Below are 20,567 nucleotides of genomic sequence, written 5' to 3' on the forward strand. Positions count from 1 at the left end.
AAGGAGGAAATTGTACTGAGCCCCAAGACTCAGACTACAGCATTGTGCAGTGCATTAGGTTCCCTGTTCACTTTTCATGGTCAATGTGGCTGGCAAGGTTTGGGCATGCAGGTGAAGCACTGCACTTGAGCCCTGGACACACTGTCTGACATTGGGCAGGGGGGAGGGAGGAAGATGTAGGCAGAGACAATATTTACAAATAAGGGGGAAAAGGAGGGAGACTAGAAAGTTAACTGTGTTGCTTTTGAGTTTCCATAACAATAGCTAATGAAAATATTTCAGAGGCACAACTTTCTGATGTGCAGGATCATATTTCCCCCTAACTAGTTCCAACTTGGCTTTTTAAAATTTGCCTGATGTGCTAATTTTGTATTGCACTATAATGCATTTCATTGGATGACAAAATCTCTAGTAGATATCCCACAGCTACATCTGGAACAGCTTAACTTACCGTCTACCAAAGAGGCTTTTCTTGGCTCAATTCTAGAAACAATTTCAGCAAGATCAGTAAAGGAGGCATTGGGGCAGGAATTCAACTGGAAAAGAACAGAAAGAAAAAACAGATTATTTCAATGGTACAGTTCAAGGATTACAATCAGAAAAAGCAGGAAAAAAACTCAAAAGGCACCCACAGTCATTAGATTACCCTTTGGCATCTGTTTAAGTCTTCCAAGACTTCCTGGCATCAATATTCAATCACAGGAAGTCTGACTAAGTTAGCCAGATAAACTTCTCTGCTAACTTGTACCAAATATTCAGTGGCAAGAGTGCTAACTTAACTCAGCTCTGGAATGCCTCCAACGTATCCCGCTAACTTTTATCCAACTAAATCAGATAAATCGGAGGCATTCAGAGTGGTAGGAAATTTAAAACCTGAGGCTTGTCCAATTAAGTGCCAAACTTAGCCAAACTATCAGAATATTGATACCAATATTTATTTATTTATTTAACACTTTTCTATACCGACCTTCATGGTGGTGACCATATCAGATCGGTTTAATATGTTTTATCCAGGACCAATAAACAATCCTCCCTATAAAAGTGCTTGTGTAATCAAGCTAAGAGTTTGCTTACTTGCAACTATTTTTAGATGACAGTAATTCAATGAGACCCACTGATGAAGCATAGCTTGCATCACATATGGAGTCAGGAATACAATTCTATGGCTGTCCAGCAGTGGGCACATGTTTATGTCTGTATATACTGTGCTTAGTACTGAAACACTTTTTGTGACCCATGATAAAAACCTGTGAGCCTTGCCTTAAAGGGAGCTTGCCCTTAAGAGAAGTTCCCTTCATCCTTTGCTTTCTCTCACTTGGGTAGGGTCTGTATGCCAGCTCAATCTAACTTGAGTCTTCTTAAGAGCCTTATTGGCTCAAGGGACTGCCCCTCATGTTCCCCCCGTGTCACATGGATCCTAGGCTCGCTACCATTGGATCTCGCCCTGTAGCCCCAGCTTGTAGGGATGTTTCCTGTAATCACTCTCCAAGACTGTTAGCCAGTCTCAGCCATGCTGCCTCAAAGCTAGAAGTGCCTGCAACCTCTGTGATACAATCAGCTTTTTTACGTTTCTTCCTATTGCTTTAATTCTAAAGATTAAATCAGCTTCAGAACCCCTTTGTCTTCTTACCCTGCATCCCAAGAAACTCCATTCTCCCTCCTCCTGTCTATCTTCAGCTACAAAGGTCTTTGCCTGGGGCTATACGTTTGGAAGCAACAATTGTAAGTAATGGAAAAGTATCTGTACAATAAAGAATTTCAAACTTAAAAGATCTTTGTCCGAAGACTGATTGGGAAGGAAGGTTAGCTGTCTGGATGAGGGAAACTCTGATGTTTTCTATTGAGCCAGCACACTCTAAGTATAGATGGAGTGGGGGAGCACGAAGGGTTAGATGATCCTAGGTGCCCCCAGTCATGTTACCCTTCATGTAATTATTTAAATGTCCTTTTGTGATTTTATTTTATGTAAGTTTTTATTGTAACTCACTTTGGTCAGTATTTGGAGACAGCAAGGAATAAATTAATAAACTATAACTAAACTTAGCCCAACAACAAACTGGTTCAACCTGAATAAGAAATCTTCCCTGAAAGGGGAGGTGGGTAGGTAGTAGAGCTCACTGTACTGCTATCATCAGAGACTAATAATTATAGATAAGCAATTACACATGGGCCCATACAGAAAAACCCACGGGAGAGCCAGCGAGCGCCCACTCTCCCGGTGCGCGCCCAGGCCACCCTCCTGGGCGCGTGATTCAGAAGCAAAAAATATGCAAATGAGGACCTGCAGTAAAAGGAGATGCTAAGGACACTAGCGCGTCCCTAGCACCTCCTTTTTGACAGAAGCGGTGGCTGTCAGTGGGTTTGACAGCCGATGCTCAATTTTACCGGCGTCGGTTCCCAGTGGCTCTGCACTAAAGCAGTTCCCAGTGGCTCTGCACTAAAAGCACTGTCCTCCAGGACCTGTAGCTGCCGCAGGTTCTATTCCTGCTTTGGAGAAATTGGGAAGGAGACTGAAAGCGGGTACTAGTCAAGCTTTTTATCATGGAATAGACTTAGTTTTTGGGCATAACATGGAATAGACAGTTTTTGGGCACTTGCCAGGTTCTTATGGCCTGGATTGGCCACTGTTGGAAACAGGATGCTGGGCTTGATGGACCCTTGGTCTGACCCAGTATGGCATGTTCTTATGTTCTTAACCCGCTGACAGCCACGGGTTCAGAAAACGGACGCCTGCAAAATTGAGCGTCCATCTTCCAACCCACGGGCAGATTTAACTTTTTTTTTTTTAATTTAACTTTTTTTATTTTGGGGTAAAAATATCGCGTCAAAAACGCGCGTCCAACCAGGGGCTAATAGTGCGCTCGGCTAACTGGTGTGAGCAGATGGGAAATACCCAGCAAATGGTTCACCTAAAATAAAAGTCAGAAAAGACATGACATGAACAATGCCATTGGGCCAAACAGAAAACATGTTTTGTTACTTTTTGCCTTTTATGCCTTTTTTTCTTTTTGCAACCACAGAATACAGAAGACAAGGATCTAAGCAGGATCTGGAAATGAATAGAACTGGGCTCTGGGAGTTGAACTCTTCGCCACAAACGGTTCTTATACAACAATCAATCCAAAACTAGAATCCAGAGAGGTACCTGTATCAAGATAATAATGACTGATGAATGTATGGACAGCATTCCATACTGCAGCCTTGCAGGTCTAATGACGCAGAAACTATTGCCATCACTGACAGCATAGGCTTTGTCATGCCTTTTTTTTAAGGTTAAACATGCTATGGCATAACAATGAAAGGTACAATCTGTTATTCAATTAGAAATGGTATTCTTTTTCAAGAAGTGTCCCATACTGTTCAGATCCAAAGAACCAGTAAGCTGAGTGGACTTTCTATGAGAAGGCTAAAACTCTTATGCAGTTTGATGCCTGGAATATAGCTTTTCTCTTTATGCATGTAAGTGAGGAAAGAATATTAGAAAGATGATTAACTGATTAAGGTGAAAATCTGATACCACCTCAGAAATGAACTTGGTATGGGCATGGAGTTACCCACTGTGATGAAATAATTGTAAAATAGATGAGTCATTAAGGTCTGGCGCTCACTGACTCTGAGGTGTGACGTGAACACCACCAAAAATGGGACCTTCTAAGTCAGGTATTTACGCTCAAAAGAGTTGATGGATTAAAACGAAAATTGATATTCTATGATACTATGGGAGGCTTTTTGGCAGGGCTTCTCAAACCTGATTTGAGCACCCCACAGTCAAGAGAGTCAGGCTTAAGTCTGCTGTCCAATAGGACTGGTAGGGTTTGGGCACAGAAGTTCTGTGGAATCAGGGAAGGTGTTTTTTTATGATCTAGATGTAGTCCTAAAGGCTTGAGACGACTGATACTTTCATGTCCACTGGGCTTGCAGAGACATGAAATGTCATATAGGGAAAACTGAAATACGAACCTTACGAGTGAAGATATTAAATTTTCCAAAATAAGATCTCATTCTTTTAGGCAACAGTTAAATTACAATTCTGAAAATATGACCATCATATATGGCACTGGGACTGCATGGATTCACTCTATTAAGTGCTCCAATGGTTGTAAACAGCACCTGTTAAGTGCTCCAATGGTTGTAAACAGTGATAATGTATTCTCATACTCTCTCCACCCCCCCCCCTCTTTTTTTTTTTTAGTCTTTATTTTTTAGTCTTTTTCTATATTGCAATTAAAATCTCAAGCATGGTCCTTAGGCTTATGAGTGTGCTCTCTCATTGAGGTTATTTACTTGAATATTTCTTTAAAAATGTGGTACTTATCTTGAATATCACATTTTTCATTGTCAGGGGTTCCACTGATAGATGATATGAAGGGATTAGATGTTCAGCACAGCCAGTCATCCAGAGACACACATCTATTCCCAGTGGAATCCCACCCTGGTGTGTGTATCCTGCATAAAAGGATTTTAAATTCGGGGGGGAGGGGGGGGCAGGAACCCTGACCAGCTCTCTTCTGTGCCCCTTTCCCCAGGGTGTGGATCCTTTGGCTTGGGGGGAAAGGATTCCTTTCAGGTCCCAGTGCAGGGGTGGCTAATTTTCTCTTGGTTATCCCTAGGAGAGGGGTCATTTCTTTTCCTGTGTGCTAGGTGCTCAAAGAAATACACTGGATGCACTGGATCAGTGCCCAAACTTAAGTTTACTGAATAAAATAGTTGCAGATGGCACAATAAATGTGTTTCCAGCACCACAATCTCTCATCTCTTAGTTACAGGTTCTCTCTCTAACTGTGCAGGAATCTTTGAATAGGTAAGGGATACTACCACCCTCCTGGGTTAGGTGAGATGGTGGTCTCAATGGGCAAGGCAACTTTTAAAGCTGAGCAGGAGATCCCTTCCACGGATGGCCAAAAATACTGTCCTTGCTCAGAGAGTAAACTTTTCTCTCTCCCCGGGGCTGAAGACTCCTGATGGGGCTTCTCTTGAATCTTTACAGTTCTGTTACTCATGGCTAGCAGTTTCTTCCACTCTTTAGATTTACCTCATTCTCTAACTCTCCTTTGAATCCCTTATGGGAGGGATCCCTGGATGCAGGTTTTTTACCCTGCTCCAATGAAAGGTAGTAAAGGGCAGCCAAACAATCTTTCTCCTGGATGTCTAACTCAATAGTCTCTTCCCTTAACTGAAGGTAACACCGGAGTTATCCCTTGCAGCGGGTCACCACCTCAGATGGGCAGGTCTTCTTGGGTATCCCAAACATAAGGTTCCATATTCCCTGAATCCAGAAAAGACCCAAGTGTCCAGCAAGGCTGATATCACGAAATCTCAAAATCCTGAAAACAACCCAGAGGAGTATCCAAACCAGCTAGGGAGTAGACTGCCAAGAACACCCTCCCGAGCCTGGTCAGGAATCCCAGGCTGGGTTAACCTGTTCCTTCTGACTGGGTCTGAAAAGTACAAAAAGGTAAGCGCCTACTACCGCCTAACTCTCCAAAAATCATACATGACTGCCTCCAGACTCTCAGGTGAGAGCAGTTATAAAGACTCCTAGGAGGGGACAGCCATTCCCAGGCTCCTCAAAGGGAGGAACTGGAATTTGAATGGGTCCTACCCCATCCAATAACCTACTCTAGCTAGTACTTCCCAAAGCATACTGATAACAGAAGAATGGGTCTCGGTTACACCAGCTTGTAGACACACACACCAGAATCACTGCAATATACTTTGGTGAATATGTATAATGCCAATACCAGGCTTAAAGAGAGAGAATATGGTACTAGAAGAGCTGTAATTACTACTACTTATTTCTATAGGGCTACTAGATATATATTCAGTGCACTACAGATACACATACAAGACAATCCAAGTTTTGTGGATTTTACAATCTAGTCAGGAGACACAGGTAGCTTCAGGAAATATATATACTTTTTTTTTTTTTTTTTTTACAGTAAACATGGTTAAAATCAACAAAATTATAATCGGGAACAACAGGATTTAAGGTTTAAAAGCAGCCTCAAAAGGTAATTTTTTTGTTAAGGTGGGACTTGAGTATGAGAGGAAGCATGATATATCAATTCAGGAAAACTGTTCTAGGCATACTGTGCAGCAAGGTGGAACACAAAGGAGTTGTTGATGGAGAAGGGCATAGATAAGAGTAGCTTGCCTGATGTATGGAGGTCAAGAGACCAGGTGTTAGGGGAGATAAGAGCAGAGAGATAATGAGACACTATAGAGTAAAGACACTTCTAGGTGAGGAAAAGCTTGAACCTTATGTGGAAACAGGTGGGGAACTAATATAGTGACTTTAAAAAGGGGGTTACATGGTCATGATGGCACTGGAGGAATGTAAGTCAGGTGGTTGAATTTTGGATACACAATATTTGAAACAGGTGATTCAGAGAGAGAGACCGCGATAGGAACGGAGAAATTATTTACCTGATAATTTTGTTTTCCTTAGTGTAGACAGATGGACTCAGGACTAGTGGGTTTTTGCTCCCCTGCCAGCAGATGGAGATGGAGCAAGCTGATGTCACAGTATATATAACCCTGCAGTGACTCCAGCTTGCCAGTATTCTCTTCAAAAGCAACTGTGGACAGTCTAGCAAAAAACTCGGTTAAAATCATAATTAAAAATAGATAACCAGAACTGTACTCAACCAACCATAAACACTGAACTCACTTAATATTCTAGGTATCCCAAGGTAGGAACTGGATGAATACTTACAAGTATTCCCTTGGGACCTAGAGCCCCACAGGAGGACTATTGACACACTCAAGTGGCAGCCAAGGTGGGAAGCTGAGTCCATCTGTCTACACTAAGGAAAACAAAATTATCAGGTAAGTAATTTTTCCATTTCCTAGCATGTAGCCAGATAGACTTAGGACCAGTGGGATGTATCAACAGGATGGAAGGCTGCCTGTGGTCCAGTCAACACTACATGTGCAAAGGCTGCATCCTCCTGGGCCTACACATCCAGACAATAAAACCTAGAAAAAGTGTATAAGGAGGACCACATTGCAGCTTGGCAGATATTGAGGGGAGACAACAGACTAACCTCCTCCCAGGTTACTGTCTGAGCCCTAGTGGAATGAGCCATAACCTGAGTAGGGAATGTCTTTCCAGCATCCACATATGTGGTTGGGACCAACTCCTTAATCCAATGAGCTATGGTAGCCCGCGAAGCCAGAGTGCCCTGTTTGTTCCCGTCATGGAGAACAAACGGGCGATCTGTCTTTCGAAAAGTCTCAGAGACCTTCAGTTACCACATGACAAGATACTCAACATCCAAGGAGCACAAAAGGCAAAACTCCTTCGCATCCCTGACCTTATCCAGGGATGGCAAGGAGATGGACTGATTCAAATGAAAGTCCGAGACTACCTTGGATAAGAGGATGGAACAGTATGCAGCTGTAACACCCCCGGAGTCACCCAAAGGAACGACTCCCGGCAAGAAAAGGCCTGCAGCTCAGAAATCCGATGCGCAGAACATATAGCCTTCAGGAACACAGCTTTCAAAGTCAACAGCTGTAAGGAAAGGCTACACAGTGGTCGGAAAGTAGGGCCCGCCAAAAAGTCCAGCACCAAATTAAGACTCCACAACGGAACTGGTAACCTCAAGGGAGGCCTCAGGTGCTTCACTCCCTGCAAAAAATGGGCCATATCAGGATGAGAGAAGGAAAGACCATTCACCAGGCCTCTGAAACAGGCAAGAGCCTCAACCTGCACCTTCAAAGAATTAAAGGCCAAGCCTTTATTCAATCCATCCTGCAGAAAATCCAGAATGAGAGTGATTTTAACTGAATGAAGAACATCCTGCACCTCACACCAGGCCTCAAAAACTCTCCAAACCCGCACATAAGCCAAGGAAGTGGAGAACTTGCGAGCGCGGAGTAAAGTGGCAATCACCGCAGAAGAATAACCATGCTTTAACAGGCGAGCCCTCTCAAGAGCTAAACCATAAGACAGAATCGAGTCAGATCCTCGTGACGAACCAGTCTCTGCTGAAGCAGATCCATGTGTGGCGGAAGATGAAGGGGGGCCTCCATCAGGAGTCGATGCAAATCCACATACCTTGGACGCTTGGGCCAATCTGGCGCCACCAGGAGTACTAGCCCCCTGTGCCTTTGATCTTGCGAATTATCCTGCTCAGCAAGAGCTACGGAGGAAAGGCATAAAGCACTCTGTCTTCCGGCCAGACCTGTATGAAAACATCTATTCCTAGGGACCACAGATCTCTCCTGCAACTGTAGAAGTGAGGAATCTTCACATTTCGAGAAGTCTCCAGCAGGTCTAGGAATGGAAAGCCACAGGGATCCACAATCAGCTGAAACACCTCGGCTGGCAACACCCACTCTCCTGGGTCCAGACTCTCCCTCCTGAGAAAGTCCACTCTTACGTTGTCTTTTTCTGCAATGAGAGAGGCCAAGATCAACTGCAGGTGACCTTCCGTCCATTCCATCAGCTGGTTTGTGACACTTGCTGGCTCTTGGTTCCTCCCCTGGTGATTGATATAGGCCACTGTCGTCGTGTTTTCTGACATCACGCAAACCACTTGATTCTGCAGCCTGTGGCTGAACTGCAAGCATGCCAGCCATATCGCTCAAGCCTCCAGCTTGATGTTCTAGCGGGACTCTTCAGCATTGCAGCGCCCCATGGCCGTTAATTCCAGACAATGAGCCCCCCAACCATGGAGACTTGCATCTGTCGAGAGGACCAACCAGGCCGGAGAGGACAAGGAAACCCCCTTTCTCAGATGATCCTCCTGCAACTACCACTGGAGGCAGGAGCAGATTTCCATCGACAAGTGAAGCCGAACCACATATTCCTGAGACTGCAGGTTCCAATGAGATAGCAGAAGGTGCTGAAGAGGACGCATATGCACCCTTGCCCACGGCACCACATCCAGGGTAGCTTCCATCAAGCTGATTACTTTTAGGTAGGACCACACGGTCGGGTGTATGGTGTTCATCAACTGACGCACTTGAGACATCAATCTCTGGATCTGAACTTCTGGTAGGAAAACTCTGTCCTGTCACATGTCGAACCAGACTCCCAGATACTCCAACGACTTGGATACTTGAAGATTGCTCTTGTTCAAGTTCACCACCCAACTGAGCTCCTGCAATAAGGAGATCACCTTGTGTATCATCATGTGGCTCTCTTCCTGAGACTTGCCTCGAATCAACCAGTCATCCAAATACTGGTGTACCAGGATTCCTTCATTTCTCAAGGCCACTGCTACCACCACCATAATCTTGGAAAATGTTCTGGGAGCAGTGGCTAGACCAAAAGGCAGCACTCGAAACTGATAATGGTGCCCCGACACCACAAAGCAAAGACATCTTTGCTGTTCCAATTGGTTGGGAATTTGAAGGTAAGCCTCTGACAGATTCATGGTGGTCAGAAATTCCCCCAACTGCACCACCATTATTACAGAGTGTAAGATTTCCATTCGAAAATGAGTCACCTTGAAGTGACGGTTGACTCTCTTGAGATCCAAGATGGGACAAAAGGAGCCTTCCTTCTTGGGCACAACAAAATAAATGGAATATCGCCTCATACTTTCTTGAGATGGGGGCACCATGACCTCAGTACCAGAACCACAGTCCTCAGTCTGAGGAGCATTTGAAGCATGAAGTCCATTGCCTGCTTCTTCTGCAGGGAGTGGCAAGGGGACACCATGAACACGTCCAGAGGAATACTGCGAAATTCCAGTGCATACGCTTCACGTATCACCTCCAGGACCCACTGGTCTGACGTGATCTCAACCCACCTCTGATAAAAGAGAGATGTTCCCCTATTTACTGGTCCAGAAGGTGGGTCGGCAAACCTTCATTGGGAAGCTCAGGAAGGTCCACCACCCAAGCCTGCTCCTCTCTTGGGCTGCCGGCGATGAAAGGACTGAGACCTACTGAAAGGCCGAGTCTTCTGAAAGGTCGTCCCTCTGTAGGAACGAAAATGCCTGGACCCTTGGAAATGACCCCTAATATCAAAGGAGTGCTGTAACTGTTTCTTATCCTCCAGCAATTGAGGCACTGGAGACTCAGCCCACTTACTGGCCAGATTCTCCAACTCGCTCCCAAACAAGACCGAGCCTTTAAAGGGCATCTTGGTAAGATTGGCTTTGGAAGCTGTGTCAGCTGATCAATTTTGCAACCATAGTTGACGTCTGGCTGCCATCACTGAAGCCACTCCTCTGACCGAGGTCTGGACCAAATCACAGCCTGCGTCTGCTAAAAAAGCAGCAGCAGGCTCCATAACAACTCTGGAATTCCCTCCAGACTCATCAACTTCCTGAGAGAAAAGTAGACAAGATCTCGCCACTAAGGCACATTAGGAGGCAATCTGTAAATTCATCGCTACCGCCTCAAAAGCTTGCTTAAGAATAGCCTCAATCCTATCATGTACATCCTTCAAGGCCACTCCTCCCTCTACAGGGATAGTCATCCACTTAGACACGACACACAACAGAGCATCCACTTTGGGAAAACACAAACGTTCTCTCACAGCCGGATCCAGGGGGTACAGGCCTTCCAGTGTCTGACCTCTAAAATAAGATGTTTCAAGGTCTGGGAAATCAGGGCTGGCAGTTCATCTCTATGGAATGAATTGTAACATGGCTCGATAAGGTTCCAGCACTGGAGGAATTTCCCCATCTTCCATGGAATCAGGATTAACCTCATCATTAGTGTCATCTGGATTCCTGTTGGGAACACTCTCAGGGAACCGAGGTGAGCATAGGACTGGAAGAGGGAGGAGCCACCAGCTGAGGGTCCAACTGATCAGAAATGGGGAAGCGGAGGACTGTGCCTGAAGAAAGGCTTGTAAGCCTTGAAAAATCTCCACCCAAGAAAAAGCAGCTGGGTCCAGACCAAGCCCAGAAGGAACTGGAGCTGGTCCCACAGAATTGCTCTTGCCGGCGGAGGAGCAGATAAGGGAGAACCAAGATTTGGCTTCTGCCCAGTCAAGGCCATGACCAACCCATCTTCAGAATGGGAAAAGGCAGGTTTACCAAAATCCGAGGAAGACAACTCTCCCCAAGTGTCTGAGCAGTGCTGACACAGTTTAGAAGCCAGGTTAGGCTGAGAAGCCTTAATATGACAGGCAACATAAATAGGAAGACACTTAGGCTTCTTGCTTACCGGCGCCATCGCTGAGGTAAACGTGTGTCGGAACGGCTCGCACTCAAAAATGAAATGCGCCCAAAAAAATAAGCGCCTAGAAGAAAATGCAGCAAGGTGCATACACAACCTGTGCACCAAGTTAAACGCGTAAAAAAGTTTGTGCACATAAAAAGCACGCCCAAAAACAGAGTATACAACGCGTGCGCAGAACACGCACAAGAGTGTGCGAAAATGGCTGTTGAGGCCTACTTTGCGGCATGCAAGAAAAAAAGCTTAAGTGCGGGGCCTAGCCCATTGGGAGCTGCTCAACATGCCAGGCTGCCCAGCTCCCCAACCCCAATGGAAGTGGGAACGAATGTTGGCACGGTGTGCTGAGAACGGAAGCCAGAGGAAGTCCTGAAACCCCTCTGTCTCTGATTCAGGCAAAAATTTATTTTTTTTTAAGCTTACCTGAGCTCAGCGCTTACTTACTGGCTGAGTACAGAGACTGTCTCCAGCTGTGGGGGGAGAGGGCATCTGTCGTCACCGCCATGCTTGGCCTCCTGCAACTGCTCCTTTTCAGCTGAACTAGCAGCTAAGTCCATGCTAGGACACCCAGCTATTGGACCAAGGCACACCTCTGAGGGACCAAGGAAATTGCCTCAGGAATTCTCAGCTGGGGGAGGGACCTTTAGGTAATTACCGCAGGAAAGCAGGGCTTTCTTTTCCTGAATTTAGAATTTCAAATTTCTCCTTTCAAAAAGCTCAAAGCAATCCCCAAAGGGAGATGCACATCCACCAACTGCTGGAGACAGAGAATACTGGCAGGCTGGGATCACTGCAGGGTTATATATACTGGGACATCAGCTTGCTCTGTCTCCATCTGTTGGCAGGGGAGCATAAAACCACTGATCCTATGTCTACATGCTAGGAAAGGTTGCAAGAGTCTAAGCAGTAAGTGATGAGAGAGCAGATCAGTGTTTTGATAGTGTGTTCAGAAAAGAAGGAATGGCTTTTGATGTTTTGGATCTGGAGTGTTTTAGAGTATGCACAAGAGTCATAGATGACTCTAAAATTGTGGGCTAAGAGGATTATGGCAGAAAGCGGGAAGTGGATTTAGGAGGAAAAATAAGACATTCTATCTTGGTCATGTTAAGTTTAATATGGTGCTGGGATATCCAAGCAACGATTTTGGACAACCTGGCTGAAATTTCTGTGGTATCTTCTGTGATTGGGGTGTATCTCTATGTAAGTGAGCTCCAGAGAACAGAATTCCCTGATTAGTTAGGGAAAGAATAGTACTTAGGGAAAAATTTTTAAACTTTTCTTTTTTCAGGTATAAATTAAAGTCTCTCAGACTTCACTTTATGCATGGGGCAGTGGTGGGAACAATATTGATAAGTCTGATAGAAGATATGGGAGCAAGCTGGTGCTGGTTTAAATATAAAACATAGAAATGTGATGGCAGAAAAGCACCATATGGCCTATCTAGTCTGGCCATCTACACTATCATGTTTTTATGTTTAGCTGCTAGACTCTAGACCATGTCTTCCATACCTTCTTGGCTGTCTACCCTGCTGTAGCGTTTGATTTCATCCACAAAAAGGCAATCCTTTCCCAACAATCCTTCTGCAATGTTGCTTACAATAATGTTTAAAAGATCCAGTCTACATACCGATCCCTGCAGCACACAACTATTAATGACAATTTCCTCAGAGTGAACTCCAAACTTTCTAACCCAGTCAGTGACTTTAGTGCCCATATCAAGGATGCTAAATTTATTTACAAGTCATCTGTGTGGAACTGTGTCAAAGGTCTTACTGAAATCCATCTACATCTAGTGCTCTCTTCTCTGATCCAACTCTCTGGTCAGCCAATCAAAGACATTATCAGATTCTTCTGGCAAGACCTACCTCTGGTAAAACCATGCTCCCTCAGATCTTGTAATCCATTGGATTCCAGAAATTGCATTATTTTAGCAGCAATTTGATTAATTAGTTCACCAAAGATGTCAGACTAACTGGCCTGTAGTCTCCTTCTCCTCTTTACTTCCATTTCCACTTGACTCCAGTCCTCTGAAAGGCCAGCCAGCAGAGCTGCCAGAACTTCTAATTTCCTTTAATACCCTTGGATGTATCCCATCTGGCCCCATTGTTTTATCTACTTTTCTGTAATTTGTTTGAAGTTCACTTCACTTTCAATCCTATTTGTGTTCATTTTCTGGGGTCCTACTCCTAGTCCTTCCTCAGTGAATGCTGAACAGAAATATTTGTTAAGCAATTCCGCCTTTTCCTTCTCAGCTCCTATATATTACTCTTTTTCACATCTGAGTCAATCAATGCCACTTTTAAACTTCCTCCTATATCTGAAAAAAGTCTTGTCCCTCCCTGTTTGCTTTTTCTTCTTCCATTGCATCTTTGTATTCCTGATTACTTTCCCAACTTCTCTTAACTCTTCCAGATATGGTTGCTTGTCTTCCTATTTCTGTGATCTCTTGCAGTAAAAAATAGCAGAATGGGAATTTACATGCTTCAATGCCAGCTTGGAGTTGGACTTACTAGGACTGGTCAAATTGGTTCCAAGCCTATCTTGTTGGGCATGACCTGCTTGAGGTGATATCTTTGCACAGAAGCTACATGCTGAAATATTGTGGCCACTGCCCAAACACTTGCAGCATTCCTTCTGATGATCTGTAAAGGACATTTTCTGGGAGTACTTTGGTCATCTCATGAAGCTTCTGGCTTGCTTCTCAGCTATGTTCTAGGAAGTAGATGACTCAAAATCAAAGGAAATAATTTTTCTACAGGGAAAAAAACGGGTTCAGCAGCATCAAAGCTCCCATTACAGGTCAAGCTGAAGGGACCATGACAAAAACAAGAAAAAAAAAACTTTGAAAAGTTGGGAAAAGCCTAACTAGTGAAGTTATGAGAGGAAAACAGAAAAGTAAAGGAGTCAGAATACAGCAACCAAAAGGCGATGAAGTAGGAAAAACAAAACAAAATTTCTTAAGGCCTAAAACAACAGTGGTAGCAGTCTGCAGAGTACCTCTTTCTGATGAATGAAAGAAAAACTGAAGTGAAACATGTAGGAAAGCCCTTGCACATATGCAAAGCTTTCTAGGAAATCTGATAGATAACCCATTAATGTGACTCACTGTAGCTGCTTGTCAAGAGAGAATTGAGTTTCTCTGAAGCTTGCATTTTCTTGCCCTGCCTTGCTCAGTTGCTGTTGACATGATGGAGGGAGGAAGTCTCTCCAAAGTTTGCAAAGCATACTGATTTACCCCAGTAATTCCAGGTTTGGAAGTTTTAGAATTTCTGAGATGAAACACGTCCTCCTACAAGGGAAGGAAAGCAGCTGACAGTATCGCAATGACTCTTGCAGGTTAAGCAGCAGTGCTGAAGTCTACTATCTGAAAAGTCTTCCCTCCAACCCTCAAGAAAAGTGAGAATCTGTGTGTCGCTTGAGCAAAACGTCTCTGGGGGGAAAGAGAAGGGATGGTATAAAAAGGAAAAAACGGGGCTAAAAAATTAAAAAGGGTTTCTCACTGTACTTATTGATAACTAAAACAAGCAGGCATCAAATGTATGGGTTCTGATTGGAGTGGGTTTTAGCTGGGGAATATTTATTTATGTGTGTTTTTGTTCACTGTAACCTGCTTTGATATTTTGCGGAATTGCAGGAAATCAGATTGTACTAATAAATAAATCGACAAATCTCAATGATTTATAGTATTTGATCTGGTAAATGGTCAGAAATCATTAGATCTGATCTAATGGTCAGAAACTCTAAACTCTCGAGGTCAGTACACATTTTAGTGAGTAAAAAGGCAACCTGTAAAAGTCACTTATAATTTAAAAAATGGAACCTGAATTGAGAAAATAGTCCTGTCAAAGGCTGCATGATGTACCTTAGACCAGGTCAGAGCTTTAATTCTGTTACCCTGAAATTCCTGTGAACAGATATTTTTATGAGGTTTTAGGCACACAATGAAGACAGCATTTTTTGACTAGATGAGGGCCCTACATCACCTCTCTATACTTAGTTGAGCTTTTTCTTAATGGAAAAGACTCATGAGATGACACATATTGTTTCTGTGGCTGTTCCTTTGCATGGGTAGGAGGGAACAGGTATAGAAAGATTTCTTTAAATTGTCTAGTAAAAGCTAGTAGCAGCTCAGCTTTGGTTAATTTAGAGGTTCCCAAACTGTGGGCTGGGGGAAGGATTGCAGACGAGCTGCAAAATAAAGTACTATGTAGAACAGTAAACCAGGAAAACCTAGGACAACATAGGCCAGCAGTGAGACACATGCTTTAAAGAATTTTGAATCTATAGAATTAAAGCAGTGAAAATCATTAGCAGGTCATTATTCAAAGAGACTTGTCTGGCTAAGTTGGGCAGAGGGCAAAGATTAATAGGTTCTCTATACTCAATAAGTTGGGATTCAGCCAGACAAATCCCCAGGATTTGAAATTCTAACCCATTAGACCACCCCTGACTTAAACAGTTAAGTTGTCAGTCTGATAAAAACGTATATGGTAAGTTGAAGCAGGCCTGGGGCATTCCAGAGCAGTCCTAAAGTTAGCTGGATAAACTTATCCAACTAACTTTAACACAGCTGGGTATATTCAGCAGCACACCCATGCCACCGAATATCTGGCATAAGTTAGCCAGATAAGTTTATTTGGCTAACATATCCGGATCCTCTGTGGCTAAATATGGACCTCTCCATTTTGATTAAGATATAGACATGATTTCATCATGAAGTGAATTGTATATTTAAGTATAAGAACTGTATAATATTCACAGTAGAACATTGTTTATCTGAAGGTCTATTAACTGGAAACTCATTATCTGTTAAAAAAAATTGTGGTTCCCAGATCATGACCTATTGTCTGGAAAAACCTTGATTATCTGAAAGTTGCACACTATGCAGATATCACAGGCCAGTGCCTCAGTCATATTCTCAGTCATGTGCAACCAATGCAGCATGTCAGATCAGCAGCATTTCTCATCACCTGTTTACAGCATTTCTGGTAGTGGCAGAAAAAAGCCACCAAGCAGTTCCAGTGCAGACATGGCCATGGTAGATCAGCAACCTTGGCTCCTCTTCTGTTCCCAGGATTTCTGGCAGAGGTGAACCCAGAAGAAATGAAGCAAAATAAACTTAAGCCCCAAGTCTGGAAAATCAGCGATCAGTCCAGGAGTAAAAAGGAAGAGGTATATTATATCCATTCAGCAGAAAAGGGAGTTGCTTAAAAAGTGTAATGATGGGACAAGTGTTGCTAAACTCTAGCAGGAGTATGGTGCTGGGCAAACAGCAGTCTATGATTTAAGAGCATAGAAAGACAAGATTCTAATTTTTTATACCAGGAGTTTAAAACTGGTTTAACAGTTATCTCACTAACTGTTCTTGTCAAATTAACATCAGATTGTGTTCCTCTTATTCTTATACTCAATCCACAGGAGTCCCACAGGGCTCCTCCTTATAGCCCATACTGTTTAATATATACCGGTACTTATTACCACTTTGCCAAATACTATCAGCATTAAATTTTCATTTTAATATTTACGCAGATGATATGCAGATTTTCGTTCCGTACAAATCCTCATGGGTTGATACCCTTTCTCTGATCCAGATTTACACCAAAACTATAGAACATTGGCTTGCTCACAGCAGGTTAAAACTAAACGCAAAAAACCTGAAATCTTGTTTCTAAGTGTTATTGAAAATCCTACCAACAGTCCATCTTACATTACAATAGGAAACAAGAAGATCCTAATTAAAAAAGTGGCTCGGAACTTAGGAATCCTATTGGACACAAACTTATCATTAACTCAGCACATCTCTAAAACCGTTAAAATTACATGTTCTGAAACGGCTAGGCCGTTACTATTTTTCTCTGATTTCCAAACAGTGCTTCAATCTCTAATTTTCTCGGGTTTAGACTACTGTAATGGTCTATACTTAGGTCTACCTGACTCCACGATTAAACCTTTGCAATTGATCCAAAACGCAGCAGCCCGTGTACTAACCGGTTCATCAATGAAGCAACTTATCACCCCTATCTTATATAAATTACACTGGTTACCAATCAGAGAATTAAATATAAAATACTATAATTGTTACATGTTCTCCTAAATAACCAGGATTTCATATGGTTGTGCACCTCCTTGCGCCTTTATAAACCAACGAGAAACCTTAGATCCATCAGTAAGAACCTGCTTGAAGTTCCCACAGTACGACTAGCCAGATTGAATATAACGAGAGAAAGGGCTTTTTCTGTAGCAGGTCCCATATTATGGAACTCGCTTCCAAATGCTTTGAGACAAATTTCCAACAGCAAGGAATTAAAAAAGTCACTAAAAACACATCTTTTTAAAGAAGCATTTGTAGTTATTGACCACTAAAAATCTTGCCAATCAGAGAAGGCTTATATGTCATCCCTCTTTTAGGTTTTTCGGTTCTCCGTTTTCTCTCTGTTCTTGGTTTTTGTAAAGCATAGTAGGGAGTTTTTAGTTTTATGATTTATTAAGATGTTTGAGAAGTATAGGGATTAAAAAATAAATTGTATTTTTCTCTAAACTTTTTTTTTTTATACTTTATTAAGTTTTTCAATGACATTATCTTGAAAAAGAAATAAGAAATATGTAACGCAACCATAAATAAAATACAAAATAATCAAGGTAAATCATAACAGTCATTTGTGTACATTTCACAAAATAGGGGGGATAAGGCAATAATTATATACAAATACTAATTTATATATTATTGCTAATAATTGCCAATCTTAATATTAGAGATTGAAAATTATTAGCTCATCTTATAATAGGAGGAAGACACGACTTACTTTTTATTGACCTACATCTCTAAACTAAGCCTGTGATTTATCTACCAAAAAAGTCTCCAAATGAGCCGGCTCCACAAATCAAAATTTCTTCCCTTGGTAGGTTACTTAACATACACAAGGGAATTTAGGAAAAAAGGTTGCCCCTATTCCCACTTCTCGATCTTTTAATGAGAGAAAATACTTTCTCCTTGCTTGAGTGGGTCGGGCAACGTCAGGAAAAATTTCCTTTGCCCACAAAAAAATACATCTTTTATTTTAAAGAAATTCCTAAAAATATTATCCCTATCTTGTTCAGCAGAAAATGAAACAAAAAGAGTTGCTCTTTTATGTATTACATCGATGGATTCCTCCAAGAAGGTGGATACACCTAAACTTGGAGGGTCTTCCATCTCTATATTTTACTCATTTCTTCTAGGTCTTACAGAAAAATAAAAAATCTTAGAAACTTTAGGAAGTTCCTCCTCTCTATATTGCAAAATTTCTTTCAGAAATTTTTTGAACATCTCAAATGGAGATAGCAATCGTGTCTGTGGAAAATTTACCAATCTCAAATTTTTTGATCGCAACAAATTCTCCAACCTTTCATTTTCTTTATGCAAAATCAAACTATCCTGCATAAACACATTCTGAGAGTTTTGTATTAATTGAATCTTAGAATTTAAAGCAATTATTTCTTTTCACAATTAACAATTTTTGTCTCATGCTGAGCGATTGAGTTGGCATTAACATTAATCACAGTAGATAAGGACTTATTCATTAAAGAGATATTATCTATTTTTTATATCATCTGCCATAAATCAACTAAAGACACATTATCCGGGGGTACCGGATTAATGCCTATACCCAAATCAACTGGTGGAATATCTAACACATTTTTAACATGTAAAATATCTTTATACCCATTGGTTTCTACCTGCCTTTGCAGGTTTGCCTCCAAAGGTATTATTCCTACCAGCTCTTGTGCCACTTCGGTCGATGGAGACCTAGAGGGCTGAGGTGGAGATATAGGTCCTTCACCAGGACTAATGGAGGCCAGAGACACTCCTCCCACACTGTCCTCCTTTGGTGATATTTTTTGTCTAACAACATGCTGGTCCATTGGGCCTTTATGTTGTTGCTGCACTGGGGATGATGTAATTACCTTTGCCTTTCTTTTCTTCCCCATCCAAGATTAGAACACGCAAAGGTTCTCCCAGACGCCCAGACTTCCCCGGACTAAGCCGCTTGCCCCTTTGACGCAAGCGGCTTAGACGGTGCGCCGCACTACAGCAGTTGATATAGTCTGCAGCCACGCCCCTTACGTCAATCGTGTCGAAGTTGTTCTCACCGGCAAGTTGTAACACAGGGGCTCCTGCAGCACGGTAATCCTCGGGGTTGGGCTGGCAGCCCTCTCCTTCCTCCTCTCTTGCTCCCCGATGATAGGACGTGCCACAGCAGTTGATATAGTCTGTAGCCACGCCCCTCACGTCGCCAATCGCGTCGCAGCTGTTCTCACCGGCAAGTTGTAACACAGGGGCTCCTGCAGCACGGTAATCCTCGGGGTTGGGCTGGCAGCCCTCCCTTCCTCCTCTCTTGCTCCCCCTTTTCTCTAAACTTTTATTTATGATTTATTATGTTTACTTCTTTTGATTTTTTAGATGTTTATTTATGCATATGCAATTTTATTTTTACCATATTTTATTTTATTATTTAATTTTAATTACTTTTGTAAACCGTTTGGTCAATTACATATTGTTAAGACTGTATAGAAATATTTTAAATAAATAAGTAAATAGTGAAGGTGTGTCTGTATCAAGGTCTGTGCTAATGGAGAAGGCCAAGTTTTTCCACAGAGAAATGTAACAAAGATGCAATCTCTGCCATCTACTATGCATTTTACTGTATCTCTTTTCTTCAACCAATGGATCAAGAAGTGAAGACACCAACTCTGCTTCCTACTACTCCAACTCAGATTAATTGTGTTGATGTAGAGTAATGCAGCAGTTTGGAGCCTGAGTTTCGCCTCCTTCTCTGGAATGTACACTCTTCTTGTCTATTTCTAAAGGCTCCTGAAGATGGTTTAGGATCTTTGAAGTCACAGCATCCACCTGCTCTGACTGAACACTAGGCAGCTTAAAGTTCTCACATGTGCAGTACTCCTTAGTTTCAAATACATAGGGACTCTTTCTTCACGGAGAGGGTGGTGGATGCCTGGAATACCCTTCCGGAGGTGGTGGTGAATGTAAAAACAGTCAAAGAATTCAAAGAGGCATGGGATAAACACTGTGGATCCCTAAAGGCAAGAGGACAAAAATGAAGAAAAAAGTGTGCAATGGCATTGGAGTAACCCACTTTGTGCAACAGTTACTACCCTTAGCAGAAGCACAGGGATTACTACCCTCAACCAATAAGCCTTGATACTTTTGGTGCAACTGCAACATCACTCTCCGCTTTGATAGTGGGGGTGGTGTAGGGAGGGGAATTGGATTCAGACAGCAACCAACATGGGTCCCGCCCTTTACAGTCTAGGAATACTGATATGCAGACATAAGAGAAAAAGCACAGGAATGCTTCTACAGTCAAGTCCAAAAGCAAAGCAAGTCAGCATTGACGGAATTATCAGGAAGGATTCTCACCCAGTAA

General features: G+C 42.6%; 1 protein-coding gene across 8 annotated transcripts in view; it reads right to left on the minus strand.

Moving 5' to 3' along the window:
* The window catches only part of PNPLA7 (patatin like phospholipase domain containing 7), a 668,718-nt gene that overhangs the window by 37,079 nt on the left and 611,072 nt on the right, over positions 1-20,567 (minus strand). For 7 of the 8 annotated variants that reach the window (XM_029614471.1, XM_029614468.1, XM_029614470.1 and 4 more), the window contains one exon: positions 452-536. In XM_029614471.1, coding sequence (XP_029470331.1) covers positions 452-536 — 85 coding nt within the window. Of the gene's footprint in view, positions 1-451; positions 537-16,112; positions 16,222-20,567 lie in introns of all 8 variants that reach the window. The other variant, XR_003858427.1, reaches the window with a different exon arrangement.

This window comes from Rhinatrema bivittatum, chromosome 8 (genome assembly GCF_901001135.1).
Source record: "Rhinatrema bivittatum chromosome 8, aRhiBiv1.1, whole genome shotgun sequence".
In the NCBI taxonomy this organism is placed as follows: Eukaryota; Metazoa; Chordata; class Amphibia; order Gymnophiona; family Rhinatrematidae; genus Rhinatrema; species Rhinatrema bivittatum.